We start from the raw sequence: 10,649 nt of genomic DNA on the forward strand, positions 1-10,649 counted from the left end.
TGTCCTTGCAGGTGCGCCGAGGGCTGTGAGGTTCGCCGACGTGCAGGAGGCTCTTCTTGCATTGCCCCACGTGTGCTCTGTGCACGATGTGCACCTCTGGTCTCTGACCATCAACCACTGCGCCATCTGCGCTCACATCTGTGTCGGTAAGTTCCCCCCCCCCCCCCCCCAGGGGTTTTAGAAAACTGGGAAGCCACTGCGCCGTCTGCGGATAAATAAACAAAGAAACAAGCCGTCACCATGCCAAGGGTGGCACAGTCGGGTTTTTTTACAATCGGGTTTAATTGTCTTTTTATATTAAACCCGATCATCTGAGATTGGGAGAAATCCGGTTTGATTGGTTCTAATTGTAGAACCGCACTTCGCCACTTCTCAACGATGGGCTTCGTCCATTCCAAGCTAAGCAACTCACTTGGCGCCCACGATTGTGGAGGAGAAGCTCGTGTTCATCACGACCAACCTGCCCGCCGCATTCTACGACTACCCCATGCCCGACGGCCCCGAGTACGATAGCAGCACCGACGAGGAAGCAGCCTAAGCCTTGGATCAGAGTTTCGTATTCATTAAACCAGGTTTTAATTCCCCGAAATCGGGTTTAATTGTATTAAAGAAAAAACCCGATGCCTGCCGCTGGAAAAATCTAGTTTTTTCCACCCATGTCCCATGCTGGCACGCGAGGGTTCGTGCTGCTGTGTACGTGAGCAGGATATTGATTTTGTTGTTGTTGCAGCGTGCCATACTTTAAAGGCGTGGGTACTGGAAATGCAACCAGCTCCGAGTACAATCAATTGCCCAGCCTCGTCATGAATGAACCCCATGGACTTTGTGCTAAACTATTGCCACTTAATTTTCTACTCGGATTTTTTTTGGGGCATTTCAGGTATCCACGTGGAATTTTTTTGTAGAAATCTGGTTTACCAGAGATATAGAAATGTCTGGAGAAATTCACGTTTTTGTTTATATGGTGCAACGGTTCGATTAATCCTCCTGGCACCCAGTGTGGCAGTTCAGACAATGGTGCAAGTTTCTCCAATCCCTCTGTGTCTGTCCACAACCCTGTTTCTTTTTTTTTCTTTCAGCTTTTACCTACTCAAGATTTAGGCATGACTGTTTTTTTTTATTTAATCTGAATAGTCTATGGCCCGTAACATTAGACACTGTGTCGGAGCCATTGGCTTCTCAGTTCACACGTCGCTGGCGATACTCGTCAATTGGAAAATGGTTAACTCCGATCGTCTTCAAAGCAACAGCGGATTTTGGTTCAGCCATCGAACAAAGGATGCGGTCACCACATCGCCCGGCGCTTTCAGATGCGCTTCTGCGGCCGTCTGGAACGCTCTTCCTGCCGATATTAGGAAGCCACTGGAGCTATGCAATTTTAAATCACCGAGACTGAAAACTCAGTTGTCCTTCCCCCACACCTTCGATTAGCACGGTTGGCTACGTACGGTGCGAAAGAAGTTCAACATGCATATACAAAGGCAACGTGTTTGTACATTTACAATCACAGTCCTTGTGTCAATGCACTGCTGGATGAGGGCTTCTGCACGCCATGCAGAGTATGTGGGTGTTTGGGCATACTTCACCACACTGGTCAGTGTGGTTTGTTGAAGGCGATGAGCATCGCCATTGGAGCATAGAACAAGAATATTTTTTGCTGCACTGCCTTCTGATGATAAAAGTGCCCTGCAGCAACCTACAAACAAGCATCAGTCTTATGCACAATGATCCTTCATCGAAGCACAATCAATGCAAGATCGAGCCCGCTTGGAGTGTAAGGGCTGATGAGATCGGGTGTGTTCCTGGTGATTTTGATCTCAGGCTCAAGTCAGGTTCACACCAATCCTCTTGGGATGCAATGACCTGCGATGTCAATTATTATTTTTCATATACAAAGAAGGAACAATCACGCCCATCCGTGTTTTTCCTTCGAAAGACTACAAATGTAATTTTTTCTCAATGACATTTAAATTTGTGTTTTTCCCACGATGCTGATTTTACTTTTGAGCAGCCTTTAAGCTCATTCCAAATCCCTTGGACTTTTCGGGCCGTTGGGGCGTGACGCTTTCCTTCACCGATACATCTCCTCGTGGTGGCCTCTCCACTTCTCTCTCGCCCATCGCTGCATCTGTCAACCTGAGACAGCTTCCAATCCCGTCCAGTGGTTGAACTTTGACACCATCAGGTTGTGATCCTCCCCTTGCCTGGCACATTTCGAGTGCTCCATCCCATCACCGGCCATCCATTGTAGTCGGTCACGGTTTACTGCCTTTAATCTGTACTCATCGGCCGTTGGCCCGTATTTGCGGCGCTAAAGGTGTGCCACCCGCTGCACATATTTGATTCTACGCTTACTGCCTGGACTCACATGATCAATTGGACTCTCATGGTAAACTGGATTTCCATGGTCAACTGAACTTCCACGATAAACTGGACTCCCATAGTAAACTGGACTCCCATGGCCAACTGGACTCACATAGTAAATTAGACTTCCATGGTAAACTGGACTCTCATTGGCCATGGTAAACTGGACTCCAGTGGTGAACTATACTCCCATGTTGAACTGAACTTGCCACGAGACTAACTCATTGGTCCGTCGCTATTATTTTTGCGTGTGTGTGTGCAGACGACATCGGGAAGGGAGAAGAAGTGGTCAAAGAAGCGACGGTCCTCCTCCAGACGCGTTTCTCCTTCAGCATCCTCACTATCCAGGTGGAGAAGTTCACCGAGGACATGCACAGCTGCCGTGACTGCCAAGAGCCCAGCGGGTAACAACCCCAAGGGCGAGCTGCAGAGGTCACTCAAGTAGCGTGTGGGCAACGGAGCCCATCGACGAGAGCATTCAGTGAAACTCTCAATTATCCGAAGTTATGGGAGGGGAGGGATGGCCCCGGATAAAGTAAAAACACGGGCAATTGCAAAAAAAATGTCATTAGGCTATACAATAATTTGTTCATCTTCTAAAATAATAAAAATAAAACATATTTTATAATAATAATAAAAATAAAACATATTGTATTATGTTTTATTTTAATTATTTTATTATTTCCCTTCTATGTGACTTTACCGAAAGAACCAGAAGATGAATCCCTGCAGTCACGAAAGCTTTAAATCAATAATGTGTTGTTTACCTACACATACAATTCCCTCCGTTAATATTTGTTTTGTAAAAGCAATCAATTGACTTACCAACCTTTCTGTGGGCACATGGGCACTCAGTAACCGACCCCTCGATGGACTAGGAGCAGACAATAAAAACAGCGCGTGTTAAAAAGTTTTCAAATGAGCACTGTCCTTTTGCAAACCGGATAATCTGCCCACCGATAATCGCGAGTCAACTTTCGTTGCCATGCAGACAATAATGCTGGGACGGGTCTAGTAAAAAAAATGACCAGGCAGCCAATTAGTGAGCAGGGATTTATTGAGAAAGTTTAATTACTGAGAGACATGTAACGATAGACCCCCCCACCACCACCACCAGCGAATCGGACAATTGTCGTTATTCGAGGTTGTGATTGTTTCCTTTCTCACATTTTTCCATCTCGCTTGCATTTTCTTCTTGATTGTTCCGCCTCATTTGTGCAATTCTGTTTGCTTCGGTATTCTAAATGTAGCACGAGCAAAATCACGCAACCAATCGTGAATGACAGGTTGTCACGCGCATGTTTGTATGCACGTCTGCATGTATCGTTATTGTGAAGAATCGATCCATCGTTAAATGCCTCGCTACTCCAGAGTGGCATTTCGCCCAACAGTTCACCTGTCGGCAAGGTTTTAGTGGGGCATGCGCTTGGCTGGGAAGGTTGAATTTCTGCGAGTTTGTATTTTTTTTCTGGAGTTCACAGCGCCACCGTTTGTGCAACGATAAAATGCCGGCACATCCATTGAATGGTCCATGAGATGCATAACATCAAAGTGTCAACAGCTGGCAGATAGGTAACACATCCTGCTCTTTAGCTCGCCGATGTATTGTCAGGTCCGTACCGCATGCTGTTCTGCATGATGCCCGACGTTTCACTCTGCGTGCCGGGATCAGCACGCGGCACAGCCCGATGACGCACGAGAGAGCCACACAGCACGACCGCGAAAACCCACGTGGTTGCGAATCCGCTGTCCAACTCACCCGATGCTCCGACTGAACAGATTGTGAATGCGCACGGCATTAGAAGTTGAATTGACAAAGTTCTCAATTTTAGCCGATTCTTCGTGCAATGAGCACTTCAATAGCCATCAAGGTTGGTCTCAGGGCTAGGGATCACCCTCACCCTCTTATTCGGTGTGTTCCTGGTGGGCTGTCATCGTTGTACCAAAATAACTCACACAACGATGATCATCACCACAACTCGTGTGATATGTCAATGTCATGCCAAAACTTCGTGCATCACAAAGTGATATAATGGGCGGTGTTTTGGTTTGCATCGTCGTAATTGCGTTAGGGCGGTGGTAACAATCTCTTTGAAAATGTTCTGTATGTGGACCTCATCTTTTGGATATGCACGGCCTTAATTATAATTCAGACGAATAGACGCGTGTAATATATTGTACGCTGGATGTAATATCTGATTTAGAACGTCAAAAACATCTGTACATTAAAACGTGTGTTTACTACTGATGATGAACATTCCAAAAAAAAAAACACATTTCACGTTTTGCATTATATAAAAAAAATTTTTGAATGGCTCGCTCCAGTGCGTAATTGCGCAACCAATCTGTAAATATCAAGGTCTGGCACACAACAAGTAAAGCATTATGACAGCAGTTTGAGCACATGGCGCTTGACAAATAGGCCAAATGCGCACAGGGGCTTGGAACGAGACGCTGCAAATTGATGAAATGGAACAGGCAGTCCATATGGCCCTCCGTGACCCATGCACATGATGGGGAAGCTGACGGGCTCGGAACACAACGCTAAACATCGCTCATAAAATAGCTCTCTGTTGAGTCTAATGGGTCGTGCCGCTTGTTGTTCTGCATGATGACCGACGTTTCGCTGCAAGTGCTGGGGGCTTCTTTAGGAGCTTCGCGAGCGGATCCGACAGACGCACATCGGAGGGCTGTGTACAGCACAATCGTGACAACCAGCCGCAGTAGGGTCCCTGGTTAAACAAATATGAAAAAATGAATGTTATACTCTTTGGTTCTTTCGGTAAGTCACGTAGTTAGAAATAAAATAAAATAAAACAAATCACGACGTTTCGATCGCAACACAAGTAGACGTCATCAGGCAAAGGAGTCAGCCTCTAACCAGCCTCTAACTACGTGATTTACCGACAGAACCAAAGAGTATGGATTCCTGCAGTCACGAAAGCTTGAAATGAATTTTATGCTAACGCTTTTGATAGACTGCGTCTCTGAGTTTTAAAATACCATCACTCAGAATGTTAAAACTGCTGCAACTGGTTGAAGGCACAGTTTATTTTTCAGTTCAAACAGTGTAGAATTTATTATCCACTCGACGACCATAGAACGTGCCCTGTATAAGAACACACTTCTCAGTATACCTCGAGACAACAACAACAACAAAACCCTCCACTATGTATTTCTGAATATTCCATTTAAGCGTCCCATAAGTTCGGATGCCAACGATCGTGGTGGTAGCATTTCAATATTCTCGGCATGCTGTTTTACCGTCCCAGTGAGAGATGTGTTTCTCTCCAGCCCTGGCATCATCACGCCTGCCGTCGCAAGCTGCTCCCGGCAAATGGAATTGTATTTATGAGTCATCTCCACGGTTAAGAATTCATACGCGACACTGCGGGAATTTCGAATTGGATTTCATAGAGGCAGTTGATGCTCGGTAATAGATGGCAGGCTGACTTGTGTTGTATTGACAGCGTTGGCAAATGGTTTTGTATTTCAGAACGCTAGCTTCAGCACAGTGTGAACATAATTGCATCCCTTTGGATAGACATTTCACGATAGTTTGCCGTGGGTAAACAACAAAGTTACGTTTTTTTTGCCTTATCCCTGCCGAGTTTGTGCATCCCGGTAATGAGATTCGTGTGGCAGTTCTGCATCGTTGCATTGTGAGTATTGTGTCTCAATGTCCCGTGACTTGCTGTGGCTTTTTGACGGAGACTTCCAACTGTGATCTTTGGTGGAGTTTTGTTCACGCGAAGTGTGTTTTCAGCATCCACATTCGTAATGCCCGCGATGCATTCTGTTTGGTAGTAGGTCCGCTCTCAGATAGTGAACCTTCTCTCTGCTGGTGCGCGTGCATTGACTAACCAGACACTCCTCCCTTCGCCTAATGGTGGGAATGCTAAGTGAAATATATGCTGTAACGCTGTGAGCCGTTCTTCACGCCTGTCCAAAGGGTTTTGAATTAATTGTTAAATCTCTCTTACGTCTTCTAATGCTTTCCCGTGAGCCTGTCGGTGATGTTTAAGGCACTCAAGGGAACTTCAGTGTCGTGTCCGTATGGGCAGATACGTGGAATAGTCAGATATGTAATTGCCGAAAGCAATGACAAGTTGCACCACGCTCAAATACAGCACTGGGCGTGGGCAGTTAAATGGTCAGTGAGGATATGTAACGGTCGGATATGTGACGTCTTGGAATTGTGTTATATCACTCTTTCGTCTTCGAATGTCATCACGTGTGTAATCCACTCAAGGAGTGTAATGTTAACATTTAAAAATTGCCAAAGCTTTATTGTCACTTGTATAAGCAGTACTAGAAGGTGTTATGTAACCTGATTTGCAAAAAAACACAAGCAAATCTGTTTGAACATTCCATTGGATCAGGTTAATCATGACGATAGTGCAATGGTTATCTCTGAAAAGCGGTTGTACATCGTGCAAAGCGAATTTTGAGCGTAAGACTGTCTATTTCTATACACTTGACTGCCGCTGTGTTTCTGCATTCGTTTGTGTGGCAAATGTATTTTGAGAAGAGTGATTTGTATGGAAAAAAAACGCGTTTATTTTAGATGTCTTTTGTAAAATAGTAAGTGTCAATCACAAATGTGTTACGTGAATTAAATACGGTATCGGTGCCGATACAAGCTGCACATTGGTGCAAATAAAAAACAAATGAAAGCCTCAAATTTGTGGAATTACTCGATCTCAACTGCGGCGACACGCGGAAACTTCTGAGAAGATCAACGCTTTTGCACACGTGGGATTACACGTTTTTGTGATATTTTTTTTTCGAGATATGATCCAAGGATCCGAGAGGACGCAAGAGACAAGCAAGCCTAGCCTTAGGGGTGGGCAAACAGGGCGTGTGCCTATTCTTAGGTTTTTTCGGTAAAGTCACGTAGGTAAAAAATTAAAATTAAAATTAATAAAAGTAAAATAAAAATAAAAATCACGACGTTTTGGAGGCAACACATGCTTCTGCCTCCGAAACGTCGTGATTTTTATTTTACTTTAATTAATTTTCATTTTTTACCTACGTGACTTTACCGAATAAACCTAAGAATATGAATCCTTGCAGTCACGAAAGCTTCAAATCGAGGGCGTGTGCCCCCTTTGTTACAAAGTCACAAGGGGCACAATCAATACAAACAATGCATTAGAACAGAGTATTTGTAAGACTTTTAAAATCTTATTCAAGGTCTTTATGCTTCCATTAGTCCATGAGTCGGGTGGGGGGGGGGGGTACAAATAGAGAAAATTAAGGACTATGGTACGAGCAAATATGCAAAGGAATTTTGCCGTGGTGGCGAGATGTTAACTACCTCGCCTGGTATGCAGGAGGTCGTGGGTTCGATCCCGACCCTGACGCCTGCTGTAAATTTAGAGTTTGCATGTTCTCCCCGTGGTGGCGTGGATTTTTCTACGGGTCCTCTGGTTTTTCTCTCCGCATTTACAAACATGCACCTAGAGTATTTGGCTGCTATGAATTTCCACATGACACGTCACTGCGTTGAGCTATCTATCATTTGCGATGGTCAGGTCGCTTCTGAAAAAGAGCTAAACAGCTCAGTGGGCCTTACCTAGTTTAGATACCCGTCATCTTCCACACTGCTAGATACTACAGAGGGATTGCAGCAGGGTGAAATGTGTTATTACATAATCCGTGCATATGCATTGTTTATCTAAAATTCGTTTGTGGTTACATGGGTTTGTTAAAATAGTTTTAATTTCCCATTATCAATAACTGAATGAAAAGAAAACCGGTCAAAAAACGGTCACTGGTTTACAGCAGCCCACCATAACATCTTCACCTTTTTTTCTTGCTGTGGATTTCACACCTGATGATGATCGCTTGTGTTGCAGTCGAAACGTGACTGTCGAGAAGACAGAGTCTGAATGACCTGTTCTTCACCTGAGGACGGCTGCTTGCGTTGTGGCCGAAACGTCGTGATAATAATTTTATTGGTTTATTTTTATTATTTTATTATTTCCATTCTACGTGACTTTACCGAAATAACCAAGAAGATAAACAATATTATTTAAAAAGTTAAATAATCATACTTTAAATTTCGATTTAAAGCTTTCGTGACTGCAGGGATTCATCTTCTTGGTTCTTTCGGTAAAGTCACGTAGAAGGGAAGTAATAAAAAATTATGTTTTATTTTTATTATTTTATTACTTCCCTTCTACGTGACTTTACCGAAAGAACCAAGAAGATAATCATACTTTGTAAAGCCCTTTGATTTAATGTTTCCAGCAAGGATTTTTATATAGACTGGCAAGTAGTGATTTGAGCATATTCCAATGCTGTTGTATAAATGCAATCTGGGCTCTTCATGGCTGTTGGCTTCAAGGCACACTGGTCTCTGCTTATGTAACACTATGACATTGGTCTTCTGCCTGGCCGAGATGACTCGTGCAAGAGAATGCCTGATCGTAAAACACGAGGATATATTTGTTCATATCGTCAGGCTTATGTGCACTTTGTTACTTTTATAGTGCCCTGGTCCATCTCTACTGCAGGTGTTTAACGGCTGTATCAGTGATCATGTAAATCGTACTGCTGCTGCTGTTGCTGGTGATTGCAGGTTTTGTGTATGCAACATCTTATCTCGGTGACATTAATTGCGGGGTGGGAGTGGCGGTGCAGCGATTGACGCGCAGTGCTACGAACGCAAAGCGGCATTTAATTATTATTTAGTATTTAAAACACAGTAGCTGGGCCCAGGGCAAAAACGTGAAGGGACCAGCGGACAAACAGCACCTGTGAACGCTGTAACAGACCAACGTCACGTGAATAGACCGTACCACATCCGTAGACCTCTGCCCATCGCCCAGCAGTATCGACGGGAACGCCGGTGGGGCAAGGCGTGGGTAACTCCTAACTCATCTCGAGACGTCTGGACCAGCTTGGAAGAGTAGGCCAAAGAGTGCCATCTGCAGGCGGCTCCCTCTGCGGCGGTCGCCCTTCCACCAGCGGTGGCATGGGCAAAAGTAGCGAGGCTTGCAGCTTTTTATCCTGGAATTGCATTCCTCGACTTACGAACACAATATGCCGGTCCCGACCAGATCGTTAAACCAACCGGTAAGTAAGTCGAGGACTATCATTGGCTACCATATTCTGATAAGCTCCCCCGCCCCTCCTCCACCTTAACTTGTATTTAAGAACTTGCATATTGAAATCCCTGCCTCACTTGATACAGCAAATCTGGCTGTGACGGTCCCACCTGATAACGTAGACATGTGTTGCCTCCGAAACGTCGTGATTTGTTATTATTTCTATTATTACTTTTATAATTTTAATTTCATATTTTACCTACGTGACTTTATCGAGAAAACTAAGAGTATGACTATCAGCACCTTTACGTAGCGGAGGAGGGGGTGGGTGGTCAATAGCAATTCAGCTTGGAAAATCCCTCCCTTGAGTCCAGATTCACCCTCGACAGAGCACGTGAATGCCGCAAATAAACTCGTGACAGCTCGGATGAGGGACGCTACTTGACAGACCTAGTGAGTGATCATCGACGGTGACACGTGTATAGCGCTCCACGTGTTTGATTCCGAACGATTTTGATATTAACTGTTACGTCCGCAACAGATCACAGTGTAAACATAAACAATGGCGATGTCTTTGGCCTCATTCAGATAAGGATGCGTGCCATTTAAACACCATCAACGTGTAATTAATGTTCCAATTATCCACTCCATGCAATGGAAAGACATTGTAGCTTACGAGATACAAATATGCCATGAATACCGTTTTAAGCAATTAAGTTGGAGGTTGGAGATTTGGCGCAGCGGTTGGTGCGCTGTGCTATGAAATCGGCGAGCATGGGTTCGATATCGTGGCAATGACTAATGACAGCCGCGAGTGATATCCAGGCCTCTCTTGCAAACGAGACTCACCGTGCTCTCTTCGAGTTCTCGCCCGACTAAACAAAACAAAGTCGAACCCTGATCTGGACCGCTCCTGAGCTCACCCTCTTCACCGACACACACTGACCAGCAAGGGTGAAGTAGGGTCAATATGTTGTGGAGAGGGCTTCGTCCAACTTGGGCAATAAAACGTCTTGATGGGACACTCGGAAATGTGTGGGCGTTTCCGAATATGTCAACCTCGTTTGCACCGTTCGTAAGCAACCATGCAATGGCCGAGACAGGATTTTTTGGTAGGGGGGGGGGGCAACCCCTTTCAGCAATGAAAAATGATAGAGGAGTTTTGATTTAAAGCTTTCGTGACTGCAGGGATTCATATTCTTGGTTCTTTCGGTAAAGTCACGTAGAAGG

The 10,649-nt window shown here is 44.7% G+C and overlaps 1 protein-coding gene across 1 annotated transcript in view; it reads left to right on the plus strand.

Annotated features, from left to right (window-relative positions):
- The window catches only part of LOC133349170 (proton-coupled zinc antiporter SLC30A2-like), a 31,911-nt gene extending 24,889 nt beyond the window's left edge, over window positions 1–7,022 (plus strand). Inside the window, exons 7-8 of the mRNA XM_061562438.1 lie at window positions 12–146; window positions 2,627–7,022. Of these exons, the coding sequence (XP_061418422.1) occupies window positions 12–146; window positions 2,627–2,772 (281 nt within the window). The 3' untranslated portion in view covers window positions 2,773–7,022. The remainder of the gene's footprint in view (window positions 1–11; window positions 147–2,626) is intronic.
- The last annotated feature ends 3,627 nt before the right edge of the window (window positions 7,023–10,649 follow it).

This window comes from Lethenteron reissneri, chromosome 29 (assembly GCF_015708825.2).
Source record: "Lethenteron reissneri isolate LAM-NWPU_2019-01 chromosome 29, ASM1570882v1, whole genome shotgun sequence".
Classification (NCBI taxonomy): domain Eukaryota; kingdom Metazoa; phylum Chordata; class Hyperoartia; order Petromyzontiformes; family Petromyzontidae; genus Lethenteron; species Lethenteron reissneri.